Source organism: Rhinoderma darwinii, chromosome 3 (assembly GCF_050947455.1).
Source record: "Rhinoderma darwinii isolate aRhiDar2 chromosome 3, aRhiDar2.hap1, whole genome shotgun sequence".
In the NCBI taxonomy this organism is placed as follows: Eukaryota; Metazoa; Chordata; class Amphibia; order Anura; family Rhinodermatidae; genus Rhinoderma; species Rhinoderma darwinii.
Genome location: NC_134689.1, coordinates 24,442,906 through 24,468,942, shown reverse-complemented (window position 1 = coordinate 24,468,942; position 26,037 = coordinate 24,442,906). Strand labels below are relative to the sequence as shown.

Genomic DNA, 26,037 nt, shown 5'->3' with positions numbered 1-26,037 from the left:
ATTTTCTATACTTTAAGTTCACAGAGTAGAATCAGATTATCCTTGCACTGTCGCTATGTAAATTATTCACATTGTACCACAACTGTCACCTCACTATGCACATGATTCCAGTTATGTAAATTAATTACGTTAATTATCCCTTTACTGTGACATTACTGTGTGTATTATTTCTATGCTGTGATATTACTGTGTGCATTATTTCTATGTTGTGACATTACTGTGTGTATTAGTTCTATGTGGTGATATTACTGTGAGCATTATTTCTATGCTGTGACATTACTGTGTGTATTAGTTCTATGTGGTGATATTACTGTGAGCATTATTTCTATGCTGTGACATTACTGTGTGTATTAGTTCTATGTGGTGATATTACTGTGAGCATTATTTCTATGCTGTGACATTACTGTGTGTATTATTTCTATGCTGTGATATTACTGTATGCATTATTTCTATGATGTGACATTACTGTATGTATTATTTCTATGCTGTAACATTACTGTGTGTATTATTTCTATGCTGTGACATTACTGTGTGCATTATTTCTATGCTGTGACATTACTGTGTGCATTATTTCTATGCTGTGACATTACTGTGTGCATTATTCCTGCATTCTGACATCACTTTGTATGTTATTCCTGCACATTAGGTGAAAACACATGGCACAAACTGGAGATAATCATAATCAAGCTTTTTATGTTCTAAACTCGATGTTGAAGGTAGTCATGGTGGAGTGGGACCCCTTTTCAGCCTTGCTGTGGGGCCCTATGGTTGCTTGTTACACCCCTAACCAAAATATTCCTTAATCCAAGCGCAGTTGTCAGCTTGCCCATCTTTTCAATGGACAATGCATATGGTATGCCGGGCAGTTTACACTACCCTCATGGGCGGGTCCCTAATTACCTAATTTTTAACATTGTCTGTAAAAATCATATGGGCTGTACTTGGTATTGCAGCTCAGTCCCATAAACTTAAATGTGAATGAGCTACAATACCAAACACTGTCCATGGTCAAAAGTGGTGCTGTTTCTGGAAGAAGAAAAAAAAAAGCAGCCCTTTTTTCTAATTCCGGCAGGATTTAAAGGAGTCTCTATAGAGGCCCTGCTGACCAAAAATGAACGATATAAGATACACAATACAAAACAAACAGGTGTTTATTTATTGGACTTGCTGTCACTTTAACAGCGAAGTAACCAATCAGCTGGGCTTGTGACTGTCAAGCAGCTCTTTAAATTACGCAACTATATGACAACATTATCACCCATTAAAAGAAAGACCTTCAGACGGAAGCTTAGCAGGTCATAGGTTTAATCCCACAGCAGTCTTGAGTTGTCAGTATATAAAGTTCAGCTTTGTAAATGCAATGACAATGTCAAATACTACCTAAAATACTGATGGTTACCAGTGTTTTTGCTAAGCTGGCCAATCTGAAGAGGATAGGGTTAAAGTTCAGTTTTAAAACAAGATTGACAGATCCTGCGTCTCGAACAAGCACTTCGCTCTGATCCCCGCGACGGCCCACGGTAGGTAATATAGGAGAAAAGAGAGGAATGATCCAGCACTGTGTCAGGGTAAAAGGGATATTCCGTTACCACTTTTATTGGTAGAAGAATAATATTAAAATAGAAAGGAATATTTTTGCCATGAATAAGAACACTGTCGTTGTTCGAAACGCGTAGGCTCGGGCATTTGCCCGCATCATAAACAACCTTGAGACTGCGTCTCCTTTCTATTTTAATATTATTCTTCCACCAATAAAAGTGGGAACGGAGTATCCCTTTTACCCTGACACAGTGCTGGATCATTCCTCTCTTTTCTCTGAAAAAAAATCATACCAGGCTCCATCAGGGGCCAATGGGGACTGAAAAAACACATCCACGCATGCCACCCAATGTAAATTGCTCCAAACGGGTTATGTTTTTCCCCCTAACTACTGGTAAGGAAATATTTATAATATAAAACTCATACAGAAATACATGGAAATCACGTGCGGGACGCCAAACTGCAACATACTGGCAAAAATATGGTACCATACAGAAATTCACAAGGGCAATTTGTGCACATACAGAGTGCAGATTAAGTCTGATTAATTCTGATTTTATGTTTACTCGGGTTCCATGCAGATCCGTAACTTGAAGTTCCTTGTCCCCAATGTAAAATGTAAAATTTGTAGCAGGTGCCACTACAACCTCTGCACCTCCTATAGTTACGCCCCTGGTTCTATGTGATTAGAACGTATGGAACGGAGTATGGGATGATCCTCTAACATCAGTGGATCGAATATGTGGCCATATTATGGTGTTTATGGTGACCTAAATTACGGTCAGTAGAACTGCAGGGAGTCTTTTGGCCGTAACATGGATGTCAAAATGCAACGGGTTTAAAGGTTCTACGGTGATCTAAATTTGGGTCACTAGAACCTCGAATGGTGCTGGTCTTGAAGTCATAATATGGACGCTATATGGTGGCTGTATTAGGTTCATAAAACCAGTTTGACTCTGCATAACAACGCATTTCTATTCAGGGCTTTATAAAATGTGCCCCACCAGTTACTGGTGGCACAGTGTTGAACTGGGGTTCCTGAGCCCAATAGTGGAGATGACTCTGAGGGTCCATCCTCAATCTATACAGAACACGTGCACTGACACCTTTAACTGCATCATAAGCTTTCTTGTTACCATTATGCACACAGGACATATTATCCATCAGGTTTACTAGGTTATTTTTGAACCATCCTATAAGAAATGGACCCTAGTGACAAGTGGTTGGCTTCATTTAGCTCTGAAAAGGGTTGTCTTCTGCTGGACTCTTGGGGGCCCATCGGAGGATCCTCTGGTACACTGGTGGGTCAATCCGACGATGTAGGAGCACAAAGCTACAGACACATCTTATCGCCTTGTAGGGTTCTCAGCACATTGTGCCGCCTGTAACAAACAGGCTCTAACCCTCGTCACAAACAAGACCCAACCTGCCATTAGACTCTGCATCTCGTACAAATCCTTCAGGCTTTTGTTTCTAAAACACACATTTTAACTGCTGCCTCCCTCAATTACGCAGAAGTGAAAAGTGAACACAGCAGCATTTATCATTTTCACTCAGAGGAGACTTTTTTTTCCTAATATTGAGGTTATATGTTGTAACGCCGGGAAGGCGAACAATAGAGCATAGAAAATCCAGGTTCATCCCTTACAATAGTCGTTGTGTCTTGCGAGCACATATATAGAACATGGTATTTGCTGATGGATCAGTTATAATTATGACAGAATAGGTACAATTAGCACGGCCCATCTTCAGGCCACTATCATCATTGTGTCATGTTCCTAACAGTAAACTATCATTCTCCATTTCTAGCTGCTTCTCTCTCTCTTGACAAATTGCAGAAGGGATTTTTAAAACTGTAGCTGAATATCCATTAACAAGTCACTTAAAGTGAACCTGTCCCATAAAAAAATCTCCAATCATTCTGGGCCTATGAATCTGGTGGGCGGTCCTATTAAGTGATTGACAGACTCCCCAGTTTGAGTGTGTATACAGAGCTAGCTATCACTAAGCAGGACTGCACCAAAGGCAACTGCTACTCTTTGTACGTTCTAATGGTCTTGTATTAGACAATGGGAGAAACATGCTGTATAGAGACCATGCAGAAATCAATCTGATGTTACATCTAGTTAACTCTCCTGACATGTCTATTTTAGTAAATACTTGCATTCCCCATAAAATAACAATTCTGGAACATAATCTAGGACTTAGGACTCTCCATTGTGCCGTTTCTCTGTTATTCCGCCTAGAAATGTATGAATAAATTGACAACTGGGTTTTACCATTCCCCTTATGAAAGGGGCAGGTCCCTACACAGACTCACTCTGTCAGCACTGATTGGACATTGTCAGTATGTGTAGGGACACACCCCCTACTGACAACACCCAATTGTCAATTTATTCATACATTTCTAGGAGGAACTACAGAGGAACGGCACAAAGTAGAATTCTAAGAAAAGATGCTCCATAATTGTAATTTCATGGAGAATACAATCATTTACTAAAACAAACATGTCAGGAGAGGTGACAGGTCCTCATTAAGATTGACCCACAAGAAAAGACAGATTGTGACTTACTTTGCTCCCTGTTTGACCGTTTTTCTACCTAGACTGGATTTCCTTTGGCTACTGACTATCCCCTGCTTGATTTTGGCTAGATTGCAATTTTATGGATGTTGTATCTGTCTTTACGGATTTGACCCTGCTTGATGACTCTGAGAATGTCTGTTCCTACCAGCAACCACTTGATGCAACACTTTCCCCCTATCCAGAGAATTAACTATTGAACATCCAGACCCCACTGAAGTCTTCTGACCAACAGAGTACAAAAACAGCTCAAAACAAGGTTCCTTACAATTGGAGTGCAACTGTTGCAAACACAAATCCATTATTATATACATATAGTCATACCACCTAACCGTCCCGGATTCCGGGCAGTGTCCCACTGTCCCTGGCGGTCGGGGGTATGTCCCGCTGTCAAACTAATTCTGAAGCAGGGAACCATCAGTTCCCTGCTTCAGAATTATTTCAGAGCGGAGGAGCAGCGGTACTGTAAGCGCTGTGCTCGGGGAAGCCCTTGATCTTACTGTTCATATGTGGACAAGTGACGTCAGTGGCTACTCTTGGAGCGGAATCCCCGGCCAAAGTGGGCAACGGGGATTTCGCTTAAGGAGTAGCCACTGACGTCATTGTTCATATATGAACAGTACCATCAAGGGCTTCCCCGAGCACAGCGCTTACAGTAGCGCTGTGCCTGCGGAGTCCTCGGCGAGTGGAGGAGCTCCCTCTGTTCCTCCGCTCTGAACTAATTCTGCAGCAGAATCCCCAGCCAGAGTCGGCAATGGGGATTCCACTCAAGGAGTAGCGACTGACGTCACTGTCTATATATGGACAGTATCGTCGTGCACAACGCTTACAGTATCACTGTGCCCAGGGAGTCCTCGGCGAACGGAGGAGCTCCCTCTGCTCTGAACTAATTCTGAAACAGGGAGCTGATGGTACCCTGCTTCAGAATTAGTGGCTACTCCTTGAGCGGAATTCCCGTTGCCGATGAGCTGGCCAGGAATTCCTCTCCTAGAGGAAACCCCTGACGTCATTGTCCATATATGGACAGTGACATCAGGGCTTCCCTCTGGCTGGGGATTCTGCTCCTAGGAGCAGTCCCAATGTCGCTATCTACAGGGGGGGGGGGGCTGGTGCTATCTACATGGACATTGAGGCACAATATAAGGGCACTAGCTACAGGGGACACTGTGGTGCTAGGTACATGGGCACTATATACATGGGCATTGTGTCATTATCTGCAAGGGCACTGGCACTAGGGGCAGCTAAGGGGGCATTATACTGTATTGGGCAGCTAGGGGCATTATGCTGTGTGGGGGAATTTGGGCATTATACTGCATGGGGGCATCTTTATGGGCATTATACTGCATGGGAGAATATGTGTGGGCATTATACTGTATGGGGGCATCTATGGGGCATTATACTGTATGGCGGCAGCTATAGGGACATTATACTCTGTGGGAACAGCTATTTGGTATTATAGTGTGTGGGAGGCACTATGGGAGCATGATACTGTGTGGGCTGAATCTGGTGTGTATGGGCTGGGATTGGGTGGGATTAGAGGAGTGGCTTAAAAGAAAAAAAAATGCTGCATCGGTTGTCCCTCTTTGGGATTCTTGAAAGTTGGGAGGTATGCATATAGTGTAAGTCTAAAACATTGCATTAACAAGAATCCCTATGCAACTACCAATGTCTGAATACATCAGATTAATTTTACTACCAAATACTCTCTAGTCGCTACTTAAAGTATACATTTAACTTTGAAGATCGTTTTACAGTTTGACAATAAGCTCATCGACTGTTTTCAATGCAGAATTGTGAAAGAAGCTCTGGGCTATGATACTGGCTGTAACTCTGGATTAGTACCTGATATATAATGCAATGTATTTACAAAGTAGACATTTACTACTGTGTTTGCGTCTAAAATAGGTCGGAAAAATGTGCAATATTTGGACCCATTTAATTTTAGACTCATTTAAGAACAGATGTTTCTGCTTCACTAATGTCAACAAAAGAGAATGGGGCTTAGTGGGGAAGCGACGTGGTTTAAATCAGCAATAAAGCCCCAAAGTGCCCCAAACTAAAACTAAGCCAACCAAGAGTTGGTATAAGGATGGAAAAGCTGTCTAGCATGTTTAGCAAGAAGCACAAAATTTATCATACAGCGTGCGCCAGTGTGATAAATTTTCTGTGTCTGCAGACTTCCTGGTCTGTGGTTAAATTGTCTTAGACAGCTTAGTACATCTGTCCCAATATGTCTATGTATAACCCGGAATATGGTTACCATACCCTAAAAATGGGATTGTCACAAGTGTCAAAAATGTAGGATGAAATACAGAGTAAGGCCTCATGCACACGGCTGTGCCCGTAATCACGGTCCGCAATTGCGGGCACGGCCAGCCGCCGACGGCCGGAGGCCGCAGCCTGCATTTTCGGACCATTCTCCCATACAAAGTATGGGAGCATGGCCCGTAAAATACGACAAGTAGGACACGCTCCATAATTCCCGGCACGGTTCTATGGTACGGACAGCTGTCCGCTCCCAATAGAACCGAATGGGTCCGTAATTGCGGACCGTATTACGGTCTGCAATTACGGAGATTTTTTACGGTCGTGTGCATGGGGCCTAACTTGAACCTTCTGGGTCCGATGCAAAATCTGTACTAGGGACCCTTACCTACCATGTGCCATTTATAGTACTGTTGATACAGGGCTATTGGGCCACATCAGGCACCAGGGCCTAGGTGCGACTGCAACCTCTGCATCCCCTGTAACTACACCCCTGTCGAAATATTTTTTATATGACCCAAATGTCATACAACGCTTACTGTGCAGCAAGCACCTGTTCTTACAAGCCTTACAGTAATGCTTCCTAGAAAGCGATAGTTGTATTATGGGAACGACAAGGCCTGAAATGCATTTTTAAAGACTTCTTTTGTTCTCCATTAATGCACTCATGAAAAAAAGATGGGTTGCAAACAATCAAACTGTAATTTACAGTGAAAGTGTAAGCATGTAAGACAAACAATTTCAGCAACGTCACTCTTCTAATCTGTTTCATTGTACACAGCGGATCAGAGTGGGGATCAGTGTGCGATTTTGGGAGTGGTTATGTGGAGGAGTAAGATTTGCAAGAAGAAGTCAAGGGTGCAGGACAGGTTTAAAACGTGAGGAGTCCAATAGTATCAGAGCCTATATTAGTCTGAATAAAATACTGTTTACTTAACCCCATAATGACCGGGCCTGAAAAGACTTTAATGACCAGCTCAATTTTTCTGTTTTTGCCTCTCTGCCTTTCAGCAGCCATAACTTTTTTATTTTTTCATTGACGTGGCTGTATGAGGCCCTGTTTTATGCGAGAGAAATAGTATTTTTGTTCCCCACAGTTTGGGGGTAAAAAAAAAATTTTTTACGGCGTGAATATAGGAAAAAGCGATTCTCGCCATAGTTTTTCTTATTTCTTTTTTATCCCGTTCCCCGTTTCACGCTAAATAACCAATTAGATTAATTCTTCAGGTTATTACGGTCGTGTAGATACCTAATATGTGTAGGTTTTTTTGTTTTTATTTAGTGTAGGGGCAATCAAATTTATTTTATGCAAAATAAAGACTCTTTTTGGGACTTTTTTTTATTTATTTATTTCTTTTGTTACCTTTTTTTTTAATCCCATCAAGGGATAACTTTATTTGTAACTTTTTTTTTTTTTTACTTGTAATGTATTACCATACTCCTGTATGCTAATACATGACACTGTGTCACTATGACACAGGCTGCTGATCGTGGCAGCACATAGTGTGCCCGAACAGCAGGCAAACGGAACAGACAGCCCTGGGGTCCTTTGTAGGTCCCCAGGGCTGACTGCAGAGGGATTCCCCAGTGTTTGATCGCATCACCGGAATCCTGGTGATGCAATCAAAGAGCGGAATTCCCTTTGATCATGCCGCGGTCACGGACCGCGGTAATCAAAGGGTTAAACAGCTGGGGTCCGAATGTTTTCCGACCCCAGCTGTGTTCAGGAGGCTGCTCTAAGATCAGGAGCTGTAAGTTACAGCTCCTGCTTAGAGGATGAGCTTTCATGGTTGCAGTTACTCCAAGCCTTACTCATGATACTTCCAAAACACATATATGTTTATTTATTATCCAACTATTGACTACTGTCTGGCCTCATCTGCTTCACACTGTGGTAATCATCTATGATTTTAATGTGTGTGACCCCGACTGTAAGATCCTGAAGTTGCCAGCATCCTGCCTCCCCCGGTGGGCGCGGAAGCCGATGGTGCCTCTGCTCTATGTAGCTGCTGCTCTATTCTCCTAGAGCGCGCGCTCCATTTCTGTCTCCTAATACACCAGTGCACATTCACAATCATCCCCAGCCAATCCCTGATGCTCAGTGCTTATTTATGGCAGCGTCACTCGTCACCTGATGCCTGAGCAACTTTGTTGCAACTTAGTTTGTTTCTGCAAAGATTCTATTCATATCCTGTTACCCTCTACCAGTCCGTATCTTGCTAGCCAATGCGAGCATGTGGCCTACTACCTGTTGCCAACTTGTATCCTGCTGCACGCCTGAGACCTACTTCCTGTTACGTACTGTGACCTCTGTTCTATACCTGCCTTCTACAGTATCATCTGCCTGTGTCTGTACCCACAGTGTACTTGACTGTTGCCTCTTGATCCTTAGGGGCAGCTGCTACTCACACCGGGGCCACCTCAAGAGGTAGCAACCTGGTAGTCTCCCTGCAGTGAAGTCCAGATCCCTGTATGGGGGTTAAAGGGTGAATACCGGGGAGGCTACTTAGACAACGCTCTTAGAGGTGGCCCAAAGTCAAACCGGTTGAGTAGCACAGTGGGTTCAAAGCCCGCTGGTTATTACAGGGCTTAACATCCTCGATCAGACTATTGGTCCTTCTAATAAACCATTTGTAGGTTCCATCTACAGTGTACTCTACAATTGGGCATTACTATACAACCAGCTCTCGTGCTAAGATATTTGGTTCAGGAGCCTACGATTTTGGATAGTTTTGCGTTTATAACTATAAAACTGATTATTGTTAGGCCACTAATAGAGTAAAATGGCTCCTCAGTTACTTCTAAACTCTACAATATTTTGTTCATCCCTGCAACAGAATGAGCAGAACTGAATTGGTCATTTAACACTTTGGGACTCCATTGTTTGATCATTGTGGTAGATTCATGTGGTAAGATTATGGAGTAGCAATACCTGAAGTTTTAAGGGGGCTTTACACAGACGAGCGTTCAAATAGTGCTCGTTGACGATAATTGCCCTGTGTAAACAGGGGACCGATCAGCAGATGAACGAGCAAACTCTCGATCATCTGCTGGTCGTATCGTTTTAAAAAAGTAAAAGATTATCGTTGTATGGTTGTTCCTACAAAAGACATGCATCCCCTATCCACAGGATATCCGGGGTCTGTCTGTAGCTCCATAGAAATGACTTGCGCACTGGTCGCGCTTGTGCGCATGTGTGACCAGCGCTCCTTTCATTGTTATTGAACTGCGCAGACCCCGGAAGTCCGAGGTTTGTCATGGAGAACTTCGGGGGACTTTCGGTCCCCTGTTCTCCTTATCGCTGCCAGCGTTCACACATGTAGCCCCTATCCTGTGGATAGGGGATGCATGTCTTTTGTAGGACAAACCATAGACTGTGTTCTTTTAGTTTTTTTTTGGGGGGGGGGGGGGGTGGGTCTATATGGCGTTATTTACAGGGAGGTCTGTATGGCGTTATCTACAGGGGGGATCTGTATGGTGTTATCTACAGGGGGTATGTATGGCGTTATCTACAGGGGGGTCTGTATGGCGTTATCTACAGGGGGGTCTGTATGGCGTTATCTACAGGGGGCTGTATTGCGTTATCTACAGGGGGGATTTGGGGCTGTAAGACGTTATCTACAGGGGGGCTGTATGGCGTTATCTACAGGGGGGCTGTATGGCGTTATCTACAGGGGGGATTTGGGGCTGTAAGACATTATCTACAGGGGGGCTGTAAGGCGTTATCTACAGGGGTCTGTGTATGGCGCTATCTACAGGGGGCTGTGTATGGTGCTATCTATAGGGGGTTTCTGTGTGGTGGAATCTATAGGGAGGCACTATCTACAAGGGGGGGTTGTGTGATAACCAGCAGAGGGGGGGGGGCCCAGGCAAAAGTTTGCTATGGGGCCCAGTCTTTCCTAGTTATGCCCCTGCCAGAATGCTAAAGTAAAAAACAACAGCTCGAGATATTAAGCTTACCAGTGCTTGGGTTTATTGTGAAGAACCCTTGATTATTTCCACCGGAGAAATGGAAGGAAAGTTTGCCAGCTGAAACAGAGTCTGCATCGGTGGCATCTAGTAGCAGGATGGAAAGATTAGGAGGAGAGTTTTCGGGCACGGAAGCATAGAATACAGCCTTCGATAACTGAGGGATGTTATCATTGACATCTGCAACTTCAATGTAGACTTCAGCCACAGACGACAGAGGAATAGAACCCAAGTCGGTAGCACAGATGGTCAACCAGTAGCGTGAAGAAAACTCCCGATCGAGTGGAGCTTCTGTCCGGATTAACCCTGGATAATAATAGATCATTGCTAAAATTATTGGTGAATCACAGTTAGATCACACATTTTATAATACATAAAAATAAAAGGGGGAGAAAGGCCATCAAAGAACTTTAGTAATGTAGGGATTACTATGCATTAAAGTCTTTAGATGACAGGTGGGGCGCTGCTTTTCTGCCATAACTGGAAACGCTTCTTCATTTTACATATTTATTCTGAAACAAAACTTTGAAGGAGTAAGAAGGCAAAATCGAAAATTAAAAAAAACAACCAATTACAGTTCCAAAACTGGTCTATATCAAGCTATACCATTGCAGACATAGCCCATGAATATTAGGCTGGGTTCACACGACCTATTTTCAGGCGTAAACTGCGCGTTTTACTCCTCGAATTACGCCTGAAAACACGGCTCAAATACGTCGGCAAACATCTGCCCATTCATTTCAATGGGTTTGCCGACGTACTGTGCCGACGACCTGTAATATTACGCGTCGCTGTCAAAAAACGGCGCGTAAAATAACAGCTTCGTCTAAGAAGTGCAGGACACTTCTTGGGATGTAATTTGAGCCGTTTTTCATTGACTTCAATGAAGAACAGCTCCAAATTACGGCCGTAATTGACGCCTCGCAAAACGCGAGTACGAGCAATTACTTCTGAAATGCAGGAGCTGTTTTCTTCTGAAAACAGCTCCGTAATTTCAGCCGTAATTGTCGATATCGTGTGAACATACCCTTAGTGTTGCTGTTTTTGAGTAAAAAAAAACCCCAGATCTTTTGGATAATCTCATTTAAACATATTTAATTGTAAGTCAATTAACCTGTTGTTAAACCCTCCATATAATATGTAGGAAAAAATGTCAAGTGAAAATCAAGTTGAAGAATTTTTTTAAATGGGAATGTGACATATACTAATACATGTCCCTTCATCTTCATATTCTAGTAAAATAATTACCATCTTAGGCTATGTTCACACCAAATTAGTGGTGAAAGTTCGGTGTTTATTCCCGAGGTATATACACCAAACGTGTCTATAGGATATAAAGGACCTGACGTATGTCAAAGGAGTAGCCTTTTGGCATATATTCAGGCGGTTTATCTACGGTTTTCAATACCAGGGGATCACTCGCAGAAAAAGTACCTTTTGAAATGCATTTGTTTTTACAATTGGAGTCAATGGCCGATGAATGCAACTGTATGGCAGGATATTTTGCCAGCATATATGCTGACTGTGCACCATAAATGTGGTGTGAACAGAGCCTTACATGCATCTATAAAATGCCAACCAGCACTTTATGATTGCCAATTTCCTTTCCATTTTATACATGTGAAGTCCCAATACGACAAGCCTACAACTAAAAATTGATAATTGGATTATGATATCATGACAGAACAGTGAAGTCATGGCACAAGAGCCAGACAGTTAGGGTATGTTCACACGGCTTATTTTCGGCCGTTTTTCCAGCCGTAAACGGCCGAAAAACGGCCGAATAATCGGGAGCAGAACGCCTCCGAACATCTGCTCATTGATTTCAATGGGAAAACGGCGTTCTGTTCCGACAGAGCGTTTTTCGCTGAGTTTTTTACTCGTAAAAAAACGGCCGCGAAAAAGAAGTGCAGGACAAGTCTTGGGAAGTTTTTGGAGTGGCACAAAAAACGTCTGAAAATCAGGAGCTGTTTTCTCTTGAAAACAGCTCCGTATTTTCAGACGTTTCTGGTCACTGCGTGTGAACATACCCTTAATTCTAACCTTGCAAACGATATTAACATCAATGAATAATTATAACTCACCCGTCTCCCCATCTATGCTGAAAACCGATAGGTCTGTTCCATCCTTTATGGAATAATGTATTTCGCCATCCTTTCCTTTGTCTTCATCCTGAGCAGTGATTGAAAGGACTAGTGTCCCAGGTGGGGAGTTCTCCAATACTGACCCAGTGAAGACTAACGTTTTAAATAAAGGTGGTTGTAGGTTTTCATTTACATCCAGCACTTCCACCTCTATGTGGCATACAGAAGAATGGGGGAATGGCTGACCAGCATCTGTGGCTCTGACAGTCAAATTGTAGAAGGATTTCGTCTCAAAGTCAAGTTCCTTCTCTAATATCAAAGCTCCAGAAAACTTTTCCACCAGAAATACCCCTTGCTCATTGTTAATAAGGGAATAAGATACATCTCCGTTGGGTCCAGAGTCAAAGTCCTGAGCATCCACAAAATATAAAACAGTTCCTACGGGAATGTCCTCTGCAATTTTTACTTTGGCAGTTACTGGCCGGCAATATGGGGCATTGTCATTGACATCTTCCAATGTTATAACTACATCAGTGACAGAAAAAAGTTGACTGTCTCTCTTCGATTGATCTCGGGCCTCTACTTTGAGTTTATATTTTGGCAACAGCTCCCTATCCAACATGCTCTTGACTGTTAAGTCACCTGTGACACTGTCAATTGCAAACTTATCCGTTGGGGTTAGAAGAGAATAACTTACCCTACCATTGTCCTCTTTGTCAATGTCATCTGCCTTTACTTTAACAACAATGCTACCAATCTTAGCATCCTCTCGTATCATCACGCAGTAGCCTGATGAAGGAAACTTTGGTTCATTGTCATTTACATCCAACACATTGATAGCTAGAATTTTCCAAGAGGATTTTTGAGGTGTCCCAAGGTCATAAACGGTAATATTAAGAATATAGGAACTTGTGGATTCATGGTCTAAGGGTGAAGAGACAATAAGCTCCCCAGTTTCCATGTTTATGTCAAAACACCCATCATCACTTCCATCAGATATCACATAGACCAGTTTGCCATTAAAACCAGTATCCAGATCAATGGCAGTCAATGAAGCAATGGTAGAACTGACAACTGTATCTTCGGCCACATCAATAGATACTGGAAAATTGTCATCAAAATGGGGAGCATGATTATTTATTAGATGAATGTTAAATGATGTGTCCTCCTCATAGGTTTGCTTTTCAGATTGTGAAATGAAGGAATTTTTCATGTTTTCCATGATCTTGTTAACAACGCCAGTTTCTTCACAATGTACAGATTTGGGAGAACCTTCATTTAATATTGTGATATTGACAAATGTGGGCACAGCTTCATTTTCTCCATCGCTAGCAGTAACAATTAATGAGAAATAAAGTTGTGAAGATGGTGGATCATACAAGTCACCTCTGATTGTAATTTCTCCAGATGTGGGGTCTAACCGAAATTTCTGTAGCTCATTGCCGGATATAATCTGGTACTGTATGGTCTGAAGCTCGTCTACATCCACCGCTGAGAGTTCAGCCACCTTCTCCCCAATAGACATGTCTCTTGTGATGCTTATATTGCAGTTGACTTTCTCAAAAACTGGAGTATTGTCATTCAGATTGTTCATGATGAGAGAAACATAAACTTCAGATTGCCTACGATAAGGTGTGCCCAGATCTGATGCCCAGACTTTTAGATTATATATCCTTTGATTCATCTCATAGTCCAGGACTTTGCTATTAGAAATAACTCCTGTTATTGGGTCAATTTGAAACGGAGCAGATTTTGGGCCCACCAGCTTATATTTTACCTTGCCATTGTTACCCTTGTCTACATCAGTTGCAGTAACTATTAATATCTTTGTTCCAATGGGGGAATTTTCATTGAAAGTTCCCTCATATTTGGAGAGAGTGAATATAGGGGAGTGATTATTGCAATCTGTGAGGTCAACAATAACGGTAGTGGAGACTTGGCCATCAAGTGCTGTAACTTCTAAATGGAATTGTGACTGATCTTTTATATTCATATGTTTACTGGTGGAAATCAAACCACTTTTGCTCAAAAGCTTGAACTTGTCAGTAGAAGTTTTCAAATAATATCCACCCAATGGAGCAGTAGGATGAATTTTAACCATAGTAACATGAGTACCAGGTGGGGAGCATTCACTAATCCGCACTTTATAGACATGCTGTTCAAATTTTGCCATGGCATATCTCCATGGAGGGATGTAGATTGTTTTGAGGGGAGAATAAACTGGTGGCCTGCTCTTATCTTTGGCTCTAAGACTTAGATTAAAGCCTTGCGAGTGTTCCATCCAGTTTATCTGTGCAGTTGATACTACAGTGAATTCATTTTTCCCTACGTAAGATCTTAGAATTTTGAAGTAACCAGGGGAATCTCCATCTACAATCTCAACAGAATCTATATTGCACCCTTGTTCTAAAAAGTCCATGACCACAGTGGCATAAAGGAGCCTTTCTGGAGAATCAGCCATGGCAGTTGTAACAGACGTGATGAAAGGAGCCTTTCTCAGGGCTGGTTGCACCAAAACCTCCAGTGAAGCTACATTCCCAAACCCATTACCCTCTGCAATTTTTCTCATGCGGTCAACAGCTAAAATTTCCAGCTTGTGAAGATTTCTTTGGGTTGCATTCAAGTGTCCAATTAGCATGACAATGCCACTTGTTGGATGGATACTAAAGAGTGAGGATTTTGTGTTAAAGGTATAGTAGAACATAGCATTCTGGCCCAAATCAGCATCCGTAGCACTTATCTTACCAAGGATTGTTTTAAGAGGAGCATCTTCATTGATCGCAAACTTGTACGATGTTGTTGAGAAGAGAGGCCTTAGATCATTCATATCTAAAATTTGGATGGTAACTTTAGTCTGTGCTTCATAATCCAAGGATTTCTCTGAGGCATGAATGAGAAGCTGATAATTGTCCTTAACTTCCCTATTTAATAGGGCTGTATTGCCACTCCTTATCCTTATACGTAAAAAGCAAAAATCCCCAACCACCATGTCCTCAATTTTGAAAAGTCCATTTGGGTCTCCAGATACAATGCGATATTTTACCGTCCATTGAGGATCCTTTAAGTAGACACCCATCTTTTCTTGACTTAATACATAGGTCTTAGGAGCAGAATTTTCATGGATGGTTGTGTGATACAAACTCTGTGTGAAACTCAAGGAATGAGAATCCTCATTGTTAGGTCTTTGTTCGCTTGATGTGTAATGAAGCAACAATATGGCAATGACCAGGACTTCTTGGGTGGTGGTAAAGCCGACCATTGTATGATGTCTCCCTAAAAATAGAAAAAAACATACTTTATGAGTCCAAGTATAGTCCTAACACCTAACCAAATGTCAAATAACAAATATAATGTTTCCCTGAAGGAAATTTTTTTAATAAATCTTATTTATATCGTTCTAGAACAGCTTGTATTCCAGAGTGTTCTAACAGTTACACTCATTTCACCCAAAAATTATCAAACTCACAGGGTAAGTGTTAAAATATGCAAGACATAAAAAATTCTATATAAAAAAAAAACACTTTTAGGCCTTATTTACACGAGCCTAGTTCACGTCCGTGATACGCGGCGTGAAAATCACACGCTTGGCACGGACCTATGTAACTCAATGGGGCCGTTCAGACAGTCCGTGATTTTCACCCAGCGTGTGTCCGCTGGGTAAAACTCACGACATGTCCTATAATTGAGCGTTTTTCAAGCGTTACGCACCCATTGAAGTCAATGGGTGCGTGAAAATCATGCGTGACACACGGACGCACTTCCGTGTGCTGCGCGCGATTCGCGCAACAGTTCAAGAAATGAAGGCAAAAATAAAAGCACCTCCTTCATTTCTGTTTCTAAACATAAAAACAGAGTGTCATAACGATGCCATATGAGTGAAAATCACGCAGCCACGCACCAAACACTTATGACACACGGAAATGCAATGCGCAAAAAACGCAGCGTTTTTTGCGCGCGCAAAACGCAGTATTTTTTGCGCGCGCAAAACGCACACGTTCGTGTGAATTTTGCCTATTGCTGACTAAGTATTAAAAACCTGTTCGTTTGTTCTTCAATGGGAATTTAGCCAAGAATGTGTATACGTTTCACTTCTACAATCTGAATAGAATTATTTTGTTTTAACAAACTCTCCGTTCTCCTTCATGCCCACTTCAGTTTCTTTCTCAGGGTGCTCTCCGTTTTTTAACAGATAGCACCCTGACACATTCATTTCAATTGGGCCATGCACACTTCCGTTGTTTTAACGTAACTGTGCGGCCGTTCCGTCACAAATAGCACAGGTCCTACTCCTGCCCGTTTTTGATGGAACAGTTTCGGCCTTTTCATTGATTTGGTCCGTGAAACAACGGACTGCATATGGAAGCCATCCATGTGTGGTCCGTGTCTCACCGACCTGTCATTAGCGGCCGTACAACGGCCGACGGCTGTGTGCATGAGGCCTTAGGGTGCAGTGACACGTGGCAGATTTTATTACATACATTTCGCCGACTGAAAATCAGTTCCATTCATCCACATGGAACTTGCAGAAATCCATGCACCTGTTGCAGAAACAACCCTATTTAGATGAATGAAACACATTTTCAGTCGCAGGAATTTCTGCAACAAAATTTGTCGCATGTGACTGCACCTTTATGGTTCAGTTTCTAGGGGTTCTAAACTGAATTTTTTTTGGGTGGAGATGTACTTACCTGGGTGGATGGGGGCTATTTGATTGACAAATATACTTTAGATGGATTAATGTGCAGGGTGTAGCTATGATATTGTCCCATGTAATAGGACTGGCAGCCCTAAATATTGCTCTGTGTCTTAGGAACATGATGTAGAGTGTAATACTCAGGACAGCAATGAAATATGCTTAGTATAGTTCTGCTGTTTTGTGAGACCAATTTCACTTTGCTTAGGTATGAAAAGACTGAATAGTTAAACAAAATGTCTACAGCAAATAGCGGATGTATGCTTTCATCAATTCATGTGACTAAAACTCATCAAAGCAAAAACTATGACTTCCCTTTCTTAAACAAACATCAAGCTATTTGCTTTTCCTTCTCTTGCATATTGGACACCTGTGGATCAGATTTGTGTTTAAATATTCTTTTTAGTACCTACTGGGAATGCTGAGAAATAGGGGAAATTATGTTTAAATTAGTTAACTGGCTAAGGATTGGAAAGAAGGGTGGTTAATAATTGTACTTATTTGGTAGTGGGCTAGCACATTAGGTCAGATGTTGGCCTTGCCTTTTGTCTAAATGAGTAACAATTTGAAACATTTGGTTAAACTGACATTGGAAGGATCTTGAGAATATTAGTGGGTGGTAAAATTACCTTTAGGAACCAGTGCCAGGCAGCTGCTGCTAAGGCAAATAAGGTCATTAGGTACCTCAAATTTGAATATTGCGTCAGGTTTGATGTGTGTAAGTAAGACAAGCATGACAGACACTGAACGAAAAAAATATATATATCTGTAGAAAGTTGATCTGCCATGTTGGATTTTTTGGGTTGTTGTTTGGTGCAGTCTTGAAATGTTGTTCATGCCAAACAACAGATCTGCCTCCCATCAATAGGAGGACCAAGCCACAGATCAAAGCAGATACTAATCTGCAATTTGTGATTTTAACTTATGGTGTTGTCGTCCAGAACGACAACCTTCACAGACCAACCATGAATGACAAGTCATTCAAAAAAGAACCATCTGAAATCCCTAATGTATGGCAAGCCTAACTATAGCTAATCTGGAACAGGTACAGAGGTGGATATCCAGGGTAATTATGAGAATAGGTGGACCACAGTACCAAGAAAATAGGGGTTATTTAATTTGGGAGAAAAACAGCTGAGAGATTACATATTTACTACACTTAAATTACTATTGTTGGTCAATACAGACTTCCACATAATGATCCTAAATTATAACAGTAACCATAACAATGGGTCATCCACTATGGCTAGAGGAAAGGTTTCACCATTAGCATTGAAGGGACTATGGAGCTCTCTTCACAAGATATACTGATGACTTTAGAAGGGCATATGGGTGCCTTTCTTGAAAGACATTATATTACAAGATATCTATTGTTCGGAAAACACCTGTTCCCTTAAGGTCGCTGTGACACCCAGTCTAGCTTCTGGTCCATTCTTCTTTTGCTTTGAGCCTACCTCTCTTCTCTGTCCTTCTGCCAATCATCTGTGGGGTTTTATTTATACCTGTCTTTTCCCACCTGTCTTTGCTTGTGAATTTTCCTATCTTCTGGTTTCTGATCAAGCTCCTGTCCTGCTCCTGCACTTCTGATTTCTGGACCTGGTGTATACTGACCTTGGCTTGGCTCTCGCTGACCCTCCGCTTACCGATTTTTTACCATAGCTTGTCTGATTACCTCTACTCCATTTCTGGACTTTCAGTTAACCTACTGGCTGTCTGGTGTCCAGCTCAGGTTTGCCTGCATTGCACCTCTTATCCAAAACTACACTCTGTTAAGACAACCTAGGTTCTAAGCAGCAAAGTCCATCCCACCTTGCGGTTGGCTCTGGAAAACACCTTAGAGTAGTCTTAGACTCTATCGAGCAGAGTGGGTATGGATTTGAGGTTGCGGATTTAGTGCATGCTCTCTCCCGGAAGACTCCAGCAGCCTTGAATTATCGCTCCACTTGCATTTCCATAACATTTATACAATATTGCCTGATATGGGCCCAAATTCAAGGATTTATTTGGTTTGTCATAATTGGAGAAGGGAATTGCCTTCCCTTGAACAACAACTATTGGTGGAACTAGATCTTCTTAAGAAGTCTATGACTCCATCTTCTTTGAACTTTGATCTGATTGGTGGTTTGTTCCACTGACTCCACCCACTTAATTGAAATGGTTCACACAAATCTGTTCATTCCCTAGTTAAATGCACCCTAAAAGGCAAATTGGAAGGAAGAGAAATATTTCTTGTTAAACAATGCTAGGTCCAACCTAAAAGCTCTAATTACTCCTTCCATATATGCTCATGCCACTTAAATATGACTTATATAAGTAAGAAATGATCTTGAAACTGGGATTTGGTTGATAATGAGGCTCATGGCTTTGGATGTCACTTAGGGGGGTGTGAGAATCACTAAAGCGGTCATGAAATTAATTGACTAGTTAAGTCTGTCACTTCTCGTCATTTACGTTGACACATGTCATCTCGCTGTTCGCTGGAGTGTGGTGTATGTTTGTCTTTCACACTGCCCAACAACATAGACATCACAAGTCAATTATGTGACTGCTACCTGCAGCCAGTGGAGTGAAGTTTCCCCAAAACATCCTGTTTCCCATTGAGAGTCTGCACGTGGGTGGCTTGTGCACACAACTGGTGGGAAAAAAAGATAAAGAGCCGGGAGTACTAAGAAAGACCTTCATTGTATGAACTGAATTATTAATAGAAACCTAATCCTTGGTATCTGTTGTGAACCGTTGATATTTCTATGCTACGAGTCTCTTTGAGTTTCCTAAAAGCTATAGAAATCAAAGATATAAGGAATACAGAACTGTCATACCATGACTTTCTTCTTATACTGAAGTATACTTTATTAAAGCGAACCTCCTTACTTGGGCATAGAAAAAACAAAGGCCGTTGGAAATATAAAGTCAAATGTCTTTCTTTTTGTATTATCAGACTCTTTTGGTTCTCTTCGATTGACAGAAGGTATCACAATGACTATCCATAATCAGGTTTTACAGCAATTATTGATAGGGCAACCCTTCAGCAGATTTTAGGATTTTCTATTGATCTCAGCAAGATGATGAAACTCTACCCTGGTCCTGTTCAAAAAGTAAGAGTTATGCCTCATGCGCATAGGGTTTGTAAGGCAGCACACGGAGTCCTTAAAATACCATTGGCATATTGTACCGGCATATTGTATGGCACCTCTGTACATCACTGTATTCTTCTCTAGAAGCAATGCTTATGTGGAGTCTACCTCTGTAATATGGCATCCGATGGATCCCTCACAATGTTTTTTCTCCTGGATTCCATATCAATCTCTGAGAAGAAAAGTTCCTTAAGTCTCCATTTAAATTCAGAGGTATATGCAGGAACAATCTAAACCCATAGATTACTATTTGTGCCCTATCACGGATCCATACAACACGGATTCATAATACGGTAGGTGCATGAGGTCTTAATCTAATGACTGCCCTATCTTAATGGTTCTTGCCGTTTATTCCTTACGTATTTAACATTATCATTTCTAAAGCCATGAACTTAAGTCAACAAGTCATATTTTCTTTTTGATGAGCTTGACATTTTAACCATCAGGGCTTACATACACATGATGAGTTTGCATGTTTTTACCTCCTAAAATTTTATGTTAGGTATTTAATTGATCCATTCTGGCACAAAGACTGAATGAACAGGTATAGCTGGCAGATCATGTTGGAACCTATATCTTCATAAGACCTTGAGGACTACTCGATGGCCACTTTTATTAAAATGTATTACTGGTCCATCCAATTGTTGTCTTTATCATTAGATTTATACTGATAAACCCTGTTAGCTCTCACACATGATATGTTTATAGCTATGTAGCTAAATATCTTTCTGAGTTCTTCCAAAAATTTGTTCTAATTTTTCGGTGAAAGTCCTGAAGACTATCTTAACACATATTTTCATACATGACAAAGGGTTGTAGCTAGTCTTTGCCTCACTGACCACAGATGTCGACCAGTTTCTCCTCTGGAGCAGTAGTGGCGGTGGCACTATAGTAAATATCACTGCTGTATCTTCACAGGAATATAGAAATCCACTCCTAACAATCTTATTAAGGTGCAGCTGGGTATCTAGGGGTGGGGGTGGGGTTGGCGGGGCAAGTGCCACAGGAGCTGGGTGCCATGGAGGGCAGGGGGTGCCAACAAGTCACTCTGCCCTGGCCAGGTTATTAAAATACAGGGAGAAATCAGAATCTTTTTCCCAGGGGAAATAAAAAAATCCTAGCTACGTCTGACTTTCATTATTATTTACTCGGAAGCCTTAAAGATGAGGGTAGAAGGTAGGGCCATTTAGTATAATAGTGTAACGTTGCATGCTACTGAGATGACATCATATGACTTAAAGGGGTATTTCCTTCATATACATTTAGAGCAAATCCATAGAACTTGCCATAAATGCCTATAGGGAGACCCCTGTTGGCCAATTAAGAGCGGCATCTTTCCACATAGACTTCAATGAGTAAGCTGATCTTGCATAGATAGGTTGATATAACTAATATACAAAAAACAATTTATGAATCAATCCTGTTAAATTTCTTAAATGTTCTTAAAAAATCCATTGGTTCCTATGCGTTATCACTATATTTGGGGTATTCTGACATGGTGACTGTTCAAAAAGAATGGAAGGAGAGAGTCTAGAAAGTCAAGACTCCAATCGGACTAAAGTGTTAAAGAGGAGGATGGACATTTTTTTATTTTTTGCAAATGTCTTCCAGGCAAATATGTACAAGACATAAATATATCTGATAAGGTTGATTCATAAAGTTGTTAATTTACGTTTGATTGTCTTAAGAAACTTTTGAGACTCAGAACATGCACATAATAGGTTGTTTTCGGTTCTTTATTATAAGTATGTCTTGGCAGCCGGCATTGGGCAATACCAGTTCTATGCAGATTTCACAGGTTGATTTTACCTGAATACCTCATGTGCCCTGTTGTTTTAAAAGCAAGTTAACCTGCAGCAAATGTATGTTGTATTTTTTCAGTATTATAGGGGCATGATGTCCTACAGAGCCACAGCCTGCTGGTAAGATGAAACACTCGGTCTGGTAATGTACCACCCCCTAGCACTAAAATAATGGTAATGTGTGGCCATGGCTGGCACTGTATTAGGGGCACTGTGTATCTGGCACTGGAATGGAAGAACTGTGTGGTCATCACTGCTGAGGACAAAACCACTCTCAGTCTGCCCCGTTCTTTAGTAAATCTCTGATGCAGAATAAAGCTGGCGATCCTCCTTAAATAGCTTTTGGCTCGTTTGGTCAACATCTATACCCCCAGGACACCCTCTTACAGATGTACGCTCGTTTCGGCCAAGCATGCATGTGTACTCAATGGGGAGAGGGCAAAGGAGAAGGGGTAAAAGGCTTGTGCCAGACACCTCCCGCGGGGACTTATCTCCCTTGAGAACATAGGATCGGGCATGTTGAATTCCTTCATGGCTGATCCTTCTTTCACCCGACATCTACCGTCGGGGGAGAGTTAGGACACCCCCATACACATTAGATGATTGGCCGGTCCTGCCGATGTTGTAAATGTAGATCTCCTAGACCTTTGCTTTAAAGAAACCTGTGGAGATAAATTTTACTAGCTGTGACTTGAAATGGCTTTAGGCTCTAATCCATTAAAAAAGCAAATATTTTACAGGTTAGGATAATTATGTGCAGTTACGTGTTATATTAAATTACACAATTCAGAGTTTTGAATTGACATAGGTCAAAAAAGCTTGTATTTTCACAAAAAAATGTGTTGAAACCTTCCCTTTTGCAGGTACAGACTGTAGCCCCACAATAAGACACCCTTAGGCCGGTGCCAGTTTTACGGGTAGGAAATAAACAATTTAATGTAACAAAATATTTTACTGCCTGTATGATATAGATTGACAAGTTTCAAGGTCTGTAGTGCAGTCATGTCCCACTAACGCTCCCGGTTCTTTTTTGTTAAATGGCATGACTGGTGTGAAAAGGCATTCTGCAGGCTGGGACATGTATCAGCCACCCCCTGCCTTGCCTCATCTTTGACTCTGTGACCTCTGCAGAGCAGACTGATGCAGATCACGTATGACTGGAAAAGAAGAATCCATAGACCACTTGAGTCCGCAAACTACTCATCACAAACATAATAGACAGATGATAAATACCTGCTATGTAAGTAATGGTGGTTGACCATGGGACCCCCATAAGATTTAAATGTGAGGGTAGAACGTAAGTACTAAAATATCAGCAAAGGTTTTCGGGATCGCTCCAGTTAAATTTTTAATTCCCCGTCGTTACCCGATATTCGTAGAATATAGATGCAGTTTACAGCAGCCAGTATTCTGTCAAAGGTTAGCTTAGAGGGGCTGTGAGTCATCAGCACATTATAACAACATCTATGGATGGTTCACTTATGGGCTTCATTAAACTGTGCCTCTACTCCACTCAAGGACACATAGGTGTCCTATTAGGACACCTATGTCTATATGTCTTGTAAGGGTATATGGATGTCGTAGAGGGGGTCCTCTGCTTGGAGCCCTCTTTCCTAGCCAAAGCCTAGAGCTGCTGCAAAAGAGCAGTTCCCCCTCTGGAGGACTCAGGACGACCATGTATTACATGGTTATAGATTACAGGACAAATGTGCGGACACCCCCATCATCCTCTAGGGATAAAAACTGTTTGTTGGTGGGTTCAGCTGCTGTGCTGATCAGCAATGAGTCCTCATTAATACCCTAATGCTCCGTGACGTATGTGTATGTCCTGGTGAACACGTGGTAGCAGCAGCTATCCCTATGCCACATCAATGGTCAGTATTGGAGAAACCTTCAACCTCGGCTGTTTAAGCCCTTTGCAAAAGTAAGTGAACCCCGATGTTGATCCTTTTATACATTCAACCTGACAATGCCACAAGTTAAAATTATAAATTCTAATTGATCACTGCCTTGATATGTGACCTGTGCTTCTATTGATGGGGGCCACATGTGCTTGGCACAAATGACATTCCAAGTATTGCCTACGACCGCAACAACTAAAAAAAAACAACACGGCAGATCAACTTTTCTGGAAATAGCCGATTTTGATGTCGCGCATCTGTCAAGCTTGTTTTGCATCATGAAATGGCGCCAACAGTCAGCAGAGAATTGTCTGAAGGCCCTTTTACACTGGGCAATTATCGGGCAGACAAGCATTCATAAAACGCTCTTTGCCAATAATTGCGCGGTGTGAACAGGGCAGCGATGAGCAGATGAATGAGCAAACGCTCGTTGATCGTATCATTTAAAAAAAACTGAAATATTATCGTTGTCGGTATCAAATCACCTGTGTAACCAGGGAGACGCGCTGTCGACATGATAATAAAGTATGGGGACTAGACATCGGAGTAACGAACACTCGTCCACATACTAGCTCCTTATGACAGGAGCAAACGAGCGCCGATCAACAAGCTGTCTCGTTGATCGGCGCTCCTTGCACCGGCCTTAAATTGTTCTTTTTGGTCGTCTGATATCTGTATAGTGTGGCCAGTTTATTTTAAGGGGTGAAGTGAATAGCTACACTATCAAATTCAGATAGGATTGTCTTGTGCTGGCCCTCATGGGACCTATTGTATAAGGGCGTCATTATCATGACCTCTCGTGCCCCATTGATATGGACTAATATTTACTTAAAAAATAAAACAGCAGTAAGTAATCTTCTCTCTTGTCAGTTTGATATTGGATCATCAGCTGCTGAACCTCATGGACCCTGTTGTGACCCCACTAGTAGGGGATATGATTCCCTACAGTCGTGCCGGTGTAGGTGAATCTACACTTTGATAAAACAAATCATTGTTTTTCCAGACATATTAAAGTGATAGTAAGTGCTGGCATATTTATCTTCTATGTAGAGTCGATAACATCTCCTGGCATAGATAAAGCGCTGTGAAAAGCAATCATTCTCGTTTTCGGAAATAAGTCCACAATGGTTTATAAGAGAAAAGATAAAGACATTACTACGCCACTGTTACAGAATGCAGCAAAATAATCTCGAGATGTTTTATATTCCAGGAGAAGATGAATTTGTGTCTGATATAAATGTAAGACTGATAAGAAGGTCAAAAAGATAAAGTGAAAGGTGGGTGGAACCAAAACCATTAAAGTTGTCTGAAGGCGAATAATTTATTTCATCTACTTATCTGTATGAGGCTAGCCTTGTTTATAAAGGTGGACACCGCACTGATAATTCAGACAGCGCAGAGATAATCACAGCTTCTATTATGTCAAACTGATTAAAGGAAATATGTTCTTGGACCCTGGTGTTATATTGATTTGCTTAAAATTGTGGGATACATAGAGAAACTTATTATAAAAAAAACTGGGGAGTCCAAGATCGCTAATACTTTGAAACATAAGGGGACTCTGCCAAATGTCAGATTTGCCAATCCTGATTTGCATCATTTCGATTTTACATCAAAAGGTTTTTTTCCAGTTTTATGTAAATTAAGCTAAGTTACCATACAATGAAAAGTTGAAAAAACTTTCTAATATGCTTTGTTTTTCAATTCTACACCATTAATACAGTATATCTGTTTGTTGTCACTGAAATAGTCTCATACATGATTAACGGGTATCATGCTGCTGGCACCTGTTGTAGCAGGTGTTCAATTCCCCTGCAGTGCCACCACAGGGGAAATTAAGAATTGCATAGTGCCTATTGAAATCAATGAGTTGTCTGTGTAATGCAGAAACAGGTTGGGTCCTCCAAAAGAGAGGGAGATGCTCTTTGTAGCTGATCTCCCCTCTACCTAACTGTCGTAGGTCTCTAATTAGGGACTCCCATTTGAATGACCTAATAGAAAATCCATTTTTGAATACACTAAGCCAGAAAATAACTTTACAGTGGTTGGACAATCCCTTCCTTAAAGCA

General features: G+C 41.6%; 1 protein-coding gene across 1 annotated transcript in view; it reads right to left on the bottom strand.

The window, feature by feature from the left end:
• The window catches only part of FAT2 (FAT atypical cadherin 2), a 53,110-nt gene extending 37,413 nt beyond the window's left edge, over positions 1-15,697 (bottom strand). The window contains exons 1-2 of the mRNA XM_075856139.1: positions 12,439-15,697; positions 10,346-10,660 (exon numbers count right to left, since the gene is read on the bottom strand). Of these exons, the coding sequence (XP_075712254.1) occupies positions 10,346-10,660; positions 12,439-15,697 (3,574 nt within the window). The remainder of the gene's footprint in view (positions 1-10,345; positions 10,661-12,438) is intronic.
• Positions 15,698-26,037: the final 10,340 nt, after the last annotated feature.